This window comes from Leptidea sinapis, chromosome Z (assembly GCF_905404315.1).
Source record: "Leptidea sinapis chromosome Z, ilLepSina1.1, whole genome shotgun sequence".
Lineage (NCBI taxonomy): Eukaryota > Metazoa > Arthropoda > Insecta > Lepidoptera > Pieridae > Leptidea > Leptidea sinapis.
The window spans coordinates 33,249,281-33,262,355 of NC_066312.1; the positions used below are offsets into that span (position 1 = coordinate 33,249,281).

The window sequence follows — 13,075 nt, forward strand, 5'->3', positions numbered from 1 at the left end:
AGACAACGAAAATACCAAAATTATTGACAAATATCGTTCAAATCCTCTTTTTTGTATATAATATCATTGGTTCAAATCACAAATTTATTTACAAATTGTTACCTATATTCTTAGCCCACGTTGTTCATATTATTATCCCGCTAACGTACATTATTATACTTTTGTTAAAAGTATTATGCCCTTATAGACGAGATTTTGGGAGGGTTTCTTAAAAAGGTTACTATTTATTAAGTAATTTGCCAGTAGGTATAAAAATTCACTGCTTTTTAACGACCTTTTGAATATTTTACATAGCCCAACCTTTACAAGGTAATAAATTAGTGGTGTATTAAATCCATAATAATATATTATTCGATACAGTGTTTTATCTCTATTTTCTGCTGGATATCAATAAAATGCATTTAGTTCGTTGTTTTTATGATAACAAAATTTCATTGAAGAAAATGTCAGCTAAAACGTTTCTTCTTTTCTGGGGTAAAATATATCTGGGAAAAATCCACGCTGGAGAGTGGAGCCGCCGATGCGATGGCAGAAAGTTATTAAGTCATGTCATACCTTGTCATACTCTGACGAAAATGCCGAGGTGGTTAATAACTGCGAAACGGGAAACAGTTTCTGAAATTACACACGTTCTGAACGTTCAAGGTAGAGGTTAAATCACGCCACGGTTAAATTCTCTTTGACAGTTACTTATTCCTGTTGTGTTATTGTATTACATTCTACATAAGATATGTCGGTATTTACTAAAAATTACATAAATTCCTCGAGTTGAATACAAAGAATATTTTTACTCTAACCACTTAACGAGTACCTAAATGTCGAGTAGTCCAACCTATAAACCTTTGAAAAAGAGTAAATTTTCTGGAATGCTGAGGTTTTATACGTCATCAGTCATCAGTGATCATTGAATACTGAAACGTTTTAAACGTTTTAAATCTTATAACTTTATCTTTATTTTAACATCGAGGGATAGGTAGTTGGAACAAAGTGATCTGAGCCAAGACCAAAATAACTTTTCTGACAATGGACTCAAGTTGGACAAATAAGACTGCAATTTATCGAGATTTGGCTGTAGCTCAAGGAAGAACGCCTATTGACATTGAAGATCCTATAGCTTGTGATGAAAAACCACCTCGAGAGGTTATAGAAGAAGGTATATAAATTAAAATAATTCCTTACAATACACAAGATGAAGGATTATCTTGTTTACTTTTAGTTTAATATGTGTATTCAAAACTCACCAGCCTACTTTGTTAAGAACATGATAGGATGTTTAAATGTATAATATTGGTACCGAAATAGTGCTGGAATGTTGTAAATTGAATATTTTTATGATATAGTAACATCATATAATATATAGTATATTTTTGATATCATTTGTGGCTCCTAAAAAGTTTCTAAAATACCTTAATATATGGTATATTATGGTTCCATTCAAATTCAAATTTTTTAAATATTTATTCAAAATAGGATGTGACATCACTTATTGAAAGTCAATAAAACTACCACCCATTCCAAAATGAATGCCTCGGACCTGACAAGAATGGGCGCATCAAACTCAGTGGGCATTTTTTTTCATCAAATAAATATGTTTACAAAGTAATATTGTACTTAAAATTAAACTTATTATTTAATAGCCTGAGGGCTGTCACTCCATTCCCAATCTGTGGTATCATTAAGAAAGTCATTTATGTTATAGTAACCTTTACCACACAAACATTTTTTAACAATTCCTTTGAATAACATAATACTTTTGTTTTGAACATTTTCTGGGATCTTGTTGTAAAAGCACATACATCGCCCTACAAAAGACTTCCTAACTCGACTTAGCCGAGTAGTAGGCATCATAAGTTTATGTCTGTTCCTGGTGTTAACATTATGGTTACGACAGTTTCTGGCAAATCCACTTATGTGCCTATGAACATACATTACATTATCAAGAATATATTGAGAAGCAACAGTCAAGATGTTAATTTCTTTGAATTTTGCTCTCAATGATTCTTTAGAACCTAGGTAATAGCGCGAACAGGCCTCTTCTGCAGCACAAATATTGTATTAATATCGGCAGTGTTGCCCCATAGCAATATACCATAGGACATAATACTATGGAAATAACTAAAGTATACTAGTCGCGCCGTATCTATGTCAGTTATTTGGAATCTAGAGTTATACCAAGAAATATAGCAGATTCCACCAGTTCTATCACCTCTCTCCGTCTAACAAAACAATTGCATTTATATTTTTGACATTTGGTATGGTAAATTTAATGTATTTAGTTTTCTTGCTATTTAACAATAGGTTATTAGTGCTAAACCAGTACACAATGTCAGATAAAATATCGTTCACTTCGTCATACATAGCTTGGTTTCTTTTCACTTTGAAAATCAGTGAAGTGTCGTCCACAAACACCTTATACTACCTTATCTTTTTGAAGGAGATTTAGGAAGATCATTTATATAGATAAGGAAGAAGAACGGTCCAAGAATAGACCCTTGTGGTACCCCCATACTGAGAGGAGTCCCAGGAGATCTCCTGCCATTCACGTCAACCCTCTGAATTATATTGTTTAGAAATGAAGTCAGAAGATCGAGCGTAGTTCATTCTGCGATTACTCCCAGGCACCAAAAATATTCTTGATTAGCTCAACACCTGCATCTGTTGTTGAATGTCCCCTAGTAAAGCCAAATTGTTTCAAATGAAGTAACTTATGAGAGTTAAAGTAAGTAAGTATGCGTGCTTAAAATTATTTTTTCAAAAATTTTACTAAGGGTCGGCATAACCGACACAGGACGATAGTTATTCGGGTCAGAAGAGCATCCCGACTTAAATATTGGTGTAATTTTACTATGTTTCAGAAGGTTTAACACGCCATGATTAATACAATTATTGAAGACTATTGCAAGATATGGTGCTATGACATCAATTATTGAACTTATTATTTTAACAGAAATGCCCCATATATCAGCAGTTTTTTTCATGTTGAGAGACTTAAAAGTTTTAATTTATTATTTCTTCAGGGCTAACAAAACTAAAATTGAAAGTTTGTTGGCATTCTTTAACATTCTCCAGAAGAAGTGACTGAGCAACACTGGTGGAGGGCTTGTGATAGAAACTGAAATGTCAGAAAAACAATTCTCAAAAGCAGAAGCAACTTCCTGCTGAGATTGAATTATAGTATTGTTTATTGATAAATTGTATTCAATGTTGCGGTCTTTCACTCTTCCAGATTCCCAGTTAATCGCATTGCAAGTCATCTTTATTTTATTCGGTGCATTTTTAATTATCTGTCTGATATGCATAGACTTTGCAATAGAACAAACACTTTTCAATAATTTCGAGTATTTTTTAACATACTCGAGAAAAGATGCATCATGATTATATAATGATTTCTCACTATATAGTTCATATAGCCTTTGTCCTCCTATGAATGCCAGCTGTTGCCCAATCATTAAATGACACACCCTTTATGACTGTCTTTGAAGTAAATATAGAAGCAAACTCTGTTTTATTTATTTTAAATAACATATCATATCTCAGCGAAGCTACTAACAACCAGATAAACTGGATTGATTTATATAATACTAGTTTACTATCTGTGGCAAGACACACTAAAACCATGTTTATTTATAATTAGAAATTAAGATGTGTTGATTAGTTAGTTAAATATTATTATTTGTTAGTTAAGTAAATATTGTATCAGTTTCATAGTTTTAATATTGTAAAAAGGGTTCGCCCGTATATAATAAATAAATAAATAAATAAATATCATACATTTCATTGGGATTTATATTATATGTCAGTAAATCTAAATTTGAGAGTTTAACTGATACATTACTTCTATATTTCTGCATCCGCCTATTATTCACAGGAACAAACGTAAACTTTTTAATTTTACTACATTTCTTGACCTCAATATTAAAAGAGGCTAACTGGCCAAAGTGGTCTGAACTCAGTTTGTTTATTATTGCCTGAGAAATGGGTTTATAATTTGAAAATATGTTATCAATACAGCTTTTGGAGGTGCCGGTTACTCTAGTAGGCTCTAAAAAAATATTGGTTAAATCATATGATTTGAACAAAGATCTGAATCTAATACTGGTGGTGGATTTTTCTGATAAATTAATATTAAAATCAACACATATCATGATATACTTCTTCGACTTACATAATTTTAATAAAACCTCCTCCAATACACTTTCAAATAATACATATACTGCATCTGGGGGTCTGTATATACTAACAACAATGGCGTGATCGAGCTCTGCACAGGCTATTTCAATGGTACATTCAACAGAGAGGCCAACCATATCTTCATGTTCTTTGAATTTAAATAATTTACTTACAAGTATAAGAGAACCGCCATGTGTAGCCTTTTCCCTGCAAAACGCACTTGCCACCTGATGACCACTTAAGTTAAAGATGAGCTCATATTTTCTGAGCCAGTGCTCTGTTAAACATAAAATATGTATATCTTTATGATCCATAAATAAGTCCAGTTCAATTTCTTTACCAAATAAAATGTTTTGGTGCATCAGGTTTGCAATTTTACAATTATTACTTATTCTAGTAATAATTGTAAAATTGATTGTTTTTACACTGCTAGAGGATTCCCCTATTGTCTTATTGTTTAATTTTTTGGAAAATATTTCAAATCTTTACTTAAATTAGTACACTGCTCAATAGAAGCAGTGGTTATTAAATTAATACTCTGCTCAATAGAAGCGGAGTCCTAAAAGTGCTCAATAGAAGCAGTGCTTATCAACTTACAACTAGCCAGCACTGAAGCAAGAGACGGTATTGCCAAATAGTTAGCTGTGTTATAAAATAAATAATATGATAGCAATTTTGCTATCTGTCTTTTATAGTAATAAGATAGCTGTAACCTATCAGATGTCAATATATTACACTTTTTATAATTAATTATATTATTTATGTCTATTATCTGTATTTTTCTAGATAATTTATTATTATTACATGTCAAATAATTAGAATTATACAGTAGGGTTAACATATTGTTCAAATTATATCTTATTTATTGTTTTCCTGTGGCAAATCAGGCATGTATGGATATGTGAATATAGTAAGATATTCTATTTTTAAGGTATTTAAGTCACTGTACAGTTTTTGTAATTTTTTTTTATTTAAATTACCTCTTCTCCCACTCATTACAATAATAGAAGTATTAGAGCAGTGAGTATCACTAATAATTCGTTTAATAATTTGATAATAAGTTGCCCCTGGCATGCAAATATTTGTTACTGACTGCCCGTTATGAAAAACCAACCCCATATTTCTTCCCAGATCATTGCTGTAGATCTTTATATGTTTCTTATCGGAAGAAAGTATTTGTGGATATTGATTTTCAATACCAGGAGAAGTGTGAGCCCCAACGGACTGAGAAATTGATTTTATGCCACTTTTTTTCCCGAAGGGCCCGGTGCAAACTGACAGTTGCATTATTGTATGTAAATGATAATATATGTTATTAATAGAACTTAAAATATCATAATTTATGTGCAGTATTTACTAAAACTGTTTAATTGTTAGGTTAGGTTACTGTCAATAGATGCATATATTTCAACTATCTACAAACATACTTAAAACCTATAGAATCAAATACAGTTCAAAATTAGTGAAAGAAACAAAATTTAAAAAATCTTATTTTAATCATTTACAGAGACAGAAGAGGAGTTTTTTGGGGTGGATGGAAACTATGAGTATTCTGATGGACCTGATATTCAAACAATTCAGTATTTGCTTAAAGAAGTAAGTATTTTTACAGTCAAACTTAATAAGATATACCTTACATATTTTATAATCTATAAATTTATCACATTAAGTGCTATGCATAAAGTTACAAATGTGTGTGCTATATGCAAAAAGCAATTAAATTGGCACCTCTGATATGAAAGGTAAACTGCAATAACCTTTGGCCGCTGATTATAACTGTTACTCTTACTATGTACATTACAATTTTATGTTTACTGTGAATTATTCTACAAAGAGTAGATTTTGGCACATTAAATTCGGCACAAACTTCTTCGCGTGTCTTCCCACTTTCATAAACGGATATTAACTTCAGTTTTTCACGTAATGATAACGATTGTAGCTTTCGTTTTGACATTTTTCAAATAAACATCTGTATGATAGTAAAGCGAAACTAAAACTGAAGGTAATTGAAGCTCAAAATTTGTACTTACGTACTTGGAATTACGTGTGGAATTTGTGGGTAGAATAAGAATGAGTAAACAAACAATGTTATCTATGATGATAAATCGAAAGAACAAATCCCAGATATAGAGGTTTACCTCGTCCCACTAACAGAGGTAATTCAGTGCCAAAGTGTTGGGACCTCAGCATGAGTTCCAGTTATGGAGGTTTCTCACTTATCCAGGTCCCACTTAACCAAGTTTCACTGTATAATATTTACGTTGTAGGTCGAGACCAATGATGAGGACTGCGAAATACAAGCATTAGAAAACACGATGTCTAATGTAGAACCTAAAATTGAAGAAAATGATCATCAGTATGTTCCAGCAAAACCAGAACTATCTAAAAGCCAAAATAAAAAACCAGTAACAAAGATATTGAGAAACCGAAATGCTGCAATGGCTTCTCTCATTGAGACTTATGGTGAAGATAGTAGATGTATAGAAAACATTGAGCCTGATGATGAAACAAATATCAATATTGATAATGCTGTCAAGCACAAAATAATAGACAGTAGCGATGAAGTAAATAAGGGCTTAGTATTGTCAATGGAGGGGATGTTTAGGAAGAAACCCCAGTTGTCTCAGGTGAGTTCAGTCTCAGAAAAAGTGGTCCAATCTAAACCTGAAAGTGGTAATGGGGTTTCAGAATACTTTGTACCGTCAAAAACAGCCAATGATTATTATGAGAAATTTGTTGAAAGAAATAATACACCTATTGAAGAAAATAGTATATGGAGTATTGCTCAAAGGAAGATGTTGGAAATTGAGGAAAAGAGGTAAATTTGAATTTATCTTTATGATTTACTTATTTTCTTTATTTATTCATAGTAGCTGTTTTCAGCAACCAGTCTACTGTTAGCATATTTTGTAAAACATCCTGAAAACCTTTTAAACCTAGTGCAGTCGCAGTAGAACTAACTGCAGTTTTTACGGGTTATCAAAGTAGCACTTAAATTAATTGATTGATATGTAGCAGTAGAACTTATTATGTGTAGTGTTTGCCCGGGGTCAATACTGCCATGTGCTGCAAAATATTGATGCTCAAGGAGACTGAATAATCTGTGATTTCATTGGGGCCATATTATCACTGTATGCTGGTGGCTACAGTGATAATATGGCCCCAATGGAAATGGAAATGGGAAAAATTTCATCTTAAAGCAAATTTAGACATCACCATTTCTTGATAAAAAAAATATTACAACATGATTCAATGAGACTATTGTAATTATGTTATTATATCTTTCATCTCATGGTAATAATTCAAAGAGATGATATTATATCTGCCGAGATTCCCAATTACAAAGCCGATCCAGACCGAAATGATATTGTAATTACAAATATGATACATGGACCATGTGGCGCCATCAATCACCTTGCATATCTCCTCGATGACCTCCACGGGCCATGTATCGTCGTATATCACAAGGTGACAAACAGTGAAGCACACTGAAGAGTCCAAAAAATGGCCAATAAAGAATCATTCAAATACGTGATTCTTTTATTTATCTACCTATATTTATTATCCTAATACAAAAGTGAATTTAATAAAATCCAAAATCTGCTCATTTATTGGTCGCTCTCTAAGGTGGAATAATGTCAGGGTCAGCTAGTTTCTTCATAAAAAAGGTTATTTTTCTCTCCACTGGATTTTTTGTCTTCATTCTGTGGATCTGCTAGTTTCAGGTTTTCTTAAGTTCATTAGTTTAGTAGGTAGGATTTCTTATATGTTTAACTATATTGAAGTATTTTTATTTTAAACTAAGGAGGGATAAGTGGAAACTAATAGTGTCAATAGTTGGTATTAAACACAGGATTAGGAACTGGATTTTAAAGTGTCTCACTTTATAAATTGTTTGTTTTATATAAATTGTTTCACAGATAAAAATATTATGTCAGTACGTACAATTCAAAATATTAAAAAGTTGTGGTAAAGTTCCTGTTAAATAAAAAGAAATAAACACAACAGAACTTGGCTGTCAAAGTAATGTAAAAACAAAAAGTAGTAAGCTCTTGTCCGAGCAACATTTTTTTTTTCAATTTATTTATAAAACAAACTTAATTGAATTTACTAATTATTAAACTGTAATCTACTTGCAAAATATACTAGAGAAAAGCTAAATGTGGAGATTTAACCTACATTTATATATTTTTGGCTTAAAATATGATTTATTTAATATTTTATGTTTCTTATACATCATTATTACGTTTCGGTTTGAAGGGGGCCGTAGCTAGTGAAATTACTGTGGCAAATGAGACTTAACATCTTGTACTTCAAGGTGATGATCGCAATTGTAGTGTGGCTCAGAATTTTAGGGTTTTTCAAGAATCCGGGGTGGCACTGTATTGTAATGTGCAGGGTTTATCAAAAAATCACATAAACTTATGATATTGTTTTGGTTCATTACAGAAAGAAGGAAAAAGAAAGTGCAGTGACAAATATGAGTTTATTGAAAACAGTTGGATCTGATGCAAAAGGTTAGTTGGTATTATATTTTTATTTCAATATTAAATTGTTGACAATTAAGTCTAGTATCTTGGATTTTCGAACTACCTCAACTTGTAAAGACAAAGGTTTAAAATCCAGTGAGAATTGCCAGTGATGACATGGAACACCTACCTATGGAGATTTTCATGGTCGCTCACAGGGCAATGGAGATGTCTATGCTCGGATTTTCCCCACAAGATCGAGTCAGAAATGTGGAGATCTGTAGAAGAAGCAAAGTTACTGACATAGCCCAAAGGGTTGCGAAACTGAGGTGTCAGTGATCAGGCCACATAGCTTGACTGTAGAAATTGAAGTACTCTACTAGTAGTGTTGGTAGACCTCTCCACAAGAAGAACCGATGATATTTTCAAGATAATCGATATAGGTTGATTATTAGGGTAGCACAGGACTGATATGGAGATCTTTGGGGAGGCCTTTGTCCAGCATTACTGCTATTCCTCTGGTTTCTCTTCCATAAAAAAACATAAATACTTTCCTTACATTAAAATTCTATAGTAATATTTTTCTATTCTCCGCACCTAAATGATTGTATTCTTATATAAATTTAAAGCTTTCTAAAATTGCATAAATTATTTGGAATGAGTAAATCTTTGGCTTATTTTAAATGTATAAATCATATTACATATATATTTGTAAACAAAACTAATCTTATAACTATATTTACAATACTAAGACTACATAGAATTCAAACTATCATTTTAAGAGTGGCAATTGCCCTGCAGATTATTTATATTATTATTTTTATTTTATTATATAATTTACTTATCTTAATTGTATTTTAGGTCATTAATAATCTTTTATATATATTGTTTAACAGGTCTAGAAGAACTATTTTTAGCACAGCATCGACATGAGACATGTGAGACCTGTATTGTTTGTGAAGTGTTATGTGAACCCTCCAGTACAAAATAAGCCAAAAAACTCAAAAGAAATACTCAATATTTAGCTATGTCTACGTTTTAAGTAAATATTATTAGGGGTTTCATCAAATAGAAGAAAAACAGGTGCCAAAAATTTTACTTTTCCATGGATGCGAAAACTTTGAAATTAACATCATTCCGAGGAGCAAGGAATTTGGAACAGATAGATTGCTTATTTCCCCCTAGTCTCTTTTGTAGTACAAGAAGTTACATTACTTCTCCAGATGTTTTTGCGGCCCTATTTTGTAGGCTATTTCATGTACCTACACCACACAAAAAATATGATAAAATAAGTATATGAATAATAGAATATAAATAAAATAGAACCCTACTGTATTTGATATTTCGATTAACTTTTCTAAGAGTTTTGGATAGGAACCTGATCATTTCAAAATTAATAGCTTTTGACACTGACATTGTTATGATGTGAAACAAGTATTTATCTTATTGGTACTTCTGGACTGGGGAAGGACGTAAAGTGATGTTAATGGACATCAAGGTTAAATAACATTTTTTTCTTCATCTCTGGAATGGGAACTTAGTTTTGATAGGTTACCATAACACCTGCATCTTCATAATGCTACATCTGAATATTCCTATATATCTCATACACATAACCACTTAACTATTCTTGAAATATTTTTATTTGTATTTTTGCAGTATTCCTTTCATTTTCTCTTTTATTTGAAGAGGTGTATAAGAGCTTCCTGATTCTGGAATTTCTTCTTTCATGATTGTATTTCAAAAGAAAATGATATTCAGTCACTAGCTGGTAATCTTGTCACAAGAACTACGAACCCACAACATCCAAGGACTATTTTGTAAACATTCTATAATATTGAAAAGTTGTTCTGACCACGTGTCTTATAAGACTGAGGTGCAGTTGCGTATACATGGAATCTTAAAACACTAGTGGTTTTATTTAAAGCATCATCAGTTATATAATTAGTCAGTAACATCCCGGCTCAACCAAACCTTCTCTTGTGAATACAATTCGCTTTTGACTTTTTGTATGCCATCCAATTAGGCAGCTAGGATAGAATTTTTGGCCTATCAAGAATTTACTAAATTAGGTAAGCAACTTGTGCATTTGTATCCTCTAATAAAAAAATAGACACACTACTTTTGTATAAGGTAAGTAAGGTAATTTCATTGGATTTTTGATGCTAGCGAGGGGTTCTCTTCCCTTAGTGAGATGTGGTGAGATTGTACTCAAGCTCTCCTCTCACTTAATCCCATGTGAGATATTTGAGCTTTATAGGTTATATTGGTTTATTGTATACTGTTTCTCTCCCCCATATGAAAATGACTTTACCCTCTCATCCCTTTAAGCGCCTCACGTTTATAATGGATGACCCCTAAGAGGGTAATAACTTTCAGGGGGTCAAACACTACTTATGTATAAGGGGGCATCCATAAATTATGTGAGGTAGTTTAATTGATTTTTTGACCCTCCATCTCTCCTTAGTGAGATTTTACTCAAACCCACTTAATTTGCGTCACGTTTATAATGGATCACCCCTTAGTGGTTTTGTATTCTTGTACTCCCTGGGCTTACTCTAGGGTACTATAATATGATGCCAGTCTTATGTTTCAATGTTAATAATGCCTCATTCAGTTAAAAAATAATAACACCACCCCTAGGGTAACATATATAATATATACCTTGGGGGGGAAAATGATTTCAATAGCTTAAGTTTGTGAATGATGGTTCTTTTGATACTTACATATTATTTGACACTACTTGGATCAAGTATTTTATGTGATATGATAGGGTAATCTTGTGAATAAGATTATTTATAATTATTATACGAAAATAAATATATTATTTTTAGCATCATAGTTCTTTTGCAATTGAATAGCTATTAGAAATTAGTATTTTATTGATTAAACAGTTTTATATTTTGATATAGCGCTGCACAATTTTTGTGTTGATGTGTTTTAATTATTTAAATAAGTTATACTCAATGTACTTGATGATGGACCACAGACTTAGAATATACATGTGTATAGACGACATGATAGCCCGATGATCAGTGTTCAATATTGATTTGGCAATGTGTGCGTTAGTGGTTTAATATTCAAAATAACGAGAGGCTAATTCCATGGCTGACTGTTGACGACTTGTCTATTGTCTATGTCTTCTATCTTACTGTATCTCAGTGATGTTCTTCTCACTACGCCAATATATTGTAAGTCTGTGCTTGCAACATCAATTTATTGTTTTAAAGGTTATATAATATATTAGTTATTTATTTTCCATGAATGCATTTTACAGTGGACGAATATTGTTGATTTTTTTTTTTTATTATCCTAATAGTGTCCATTTTTTATATATTCACGGTTAAGTGTACTTGTTTCATTTTGTTTAAGTTTGGTGTTGAGAAGGGAATTGGAACTGTGATTCTATGAGACTCGCTCTATAGTTACCTAGAGTTAGTAATTTTATTTACTTTTTTTTATAATTATAAACCATTACAACACTAACGGCATTACAAATAAACTTCGCATAAAGTTGTACCTGAGAATAAACCAAGAATATGCAGAATGTTTACAAATCGTCATTTTGCTTATGATCAGTTTATTCGGACGTTTAACTTTTCCCGCATTTATTTGCATGGCTGCTTGACATTTGGAATACTTCAGAATTATCATTGTATTGACAGTGTTGTCAGCGATACAGTCACTATTTTGCATATTCTTGGTTTTTTCTCAGGTATAAATCTATACATAGTTATTTGAAAGGCTGTTAAAGTTTTCATTTAGGTCTGTCCATTTGAGTTTGTTTATAAACTCTTCTTACAATTAGCTTTAGATTATTTTTGAGCCAAGTGATTGTTTTGAGAAACAGGAATTTAAAAGTAGCTCTTGATAAAACCAAACCATAATGTCACATGAGCGCGACAAAACGGTTTTTTTTTATAAAACCGTCGCATTTACTTTCTTGCCTCTTCTCATTTTAGCTGAAGTGGTGAAAATAGTTTTATGTATGAAATAAGCGTAGTTGTAACTTTATCTCGTCTTTATTAATCCGTCAATGTTTAGGTATTATTCAATGACGTTCTATACAGATATATGGCAAATATAATATCATTCGCAGACAAATAGCGGAACCGCATAAGTGTGCTTGAAGACAATGAAAGCACACTTTTTCTTCTTAGTCGTGTCTTAACCGTCACTGTCCGAATGAACTGAATAAATTTTTGACATTGCTGCTTATTAATGAAGAATATTTTTAACGCTGACGAAGACTGATAAGCAGATGAAGACTATTATGGGGTAATTTATAGAACGTCATTGGAATTATTCGTATTTTTAGGATTGTTTCGCTTATTAGTAGTACAGCCTTCGCTGTGACGTCATCCTAGAGGTATTTGTTGGCCGCAGGATCATAGAAACTGTAAGATTTTAATAAGATAAAACAACTACTCAAATAA

At 31.9% G+C, this 13,075-nt stretch overlaps 1 protein-coding gene across 1 annotated transcript; it reads left to right on the forward strand.

Moving 5' to 3' along the window:
* The first annotated feature begins 877 nt into the window (after positions 1–877).
* On the forward strand, positions 878–13,075 carry LOC126979165 (uncharacterized). Its single transcript, XM_050828409.1, has 5 exons — positions 878–1,153; positions 5,678–5,766; positions 6,438–6,988; positions 8,620–8,687; positions 9,536–13,075. Exons 1-5 carry the CDS (start codon positions 1,024–1,026, stop codon positions 9,628–9,630), a joined length of 933 nt encoding a protein of 310 aa, XP_050684366.1. The 5' UTR covers positions 878–1,023; the 3' UTR covers positions 9,631–13,075.

Bases quoted from the DNA above. Each gene is read 5' to 3' on its own strand.
- LOC126979165 (XM_050828409.1), top strand. From the start codon at position 1,024: ATGGACTCAAGTTGGACAAATAAGACTGCAATTTATCGAGATTTGGCT. The intron at 1,154-5,677 runs GTATATAAATTA...AATCATTTACAG, and splicing joins TCGAGAGGTTATAGAAGAAG to AGACAGAAGAGGAGTTTTTT. The intron at 6,989-8,619 runs GTAAATTTGAAT...GGTTCATTACAG, and splicing joins TTGGAAATTGAGGAAAAGAG to AAAGAAGGAAAAAGAAAGTG.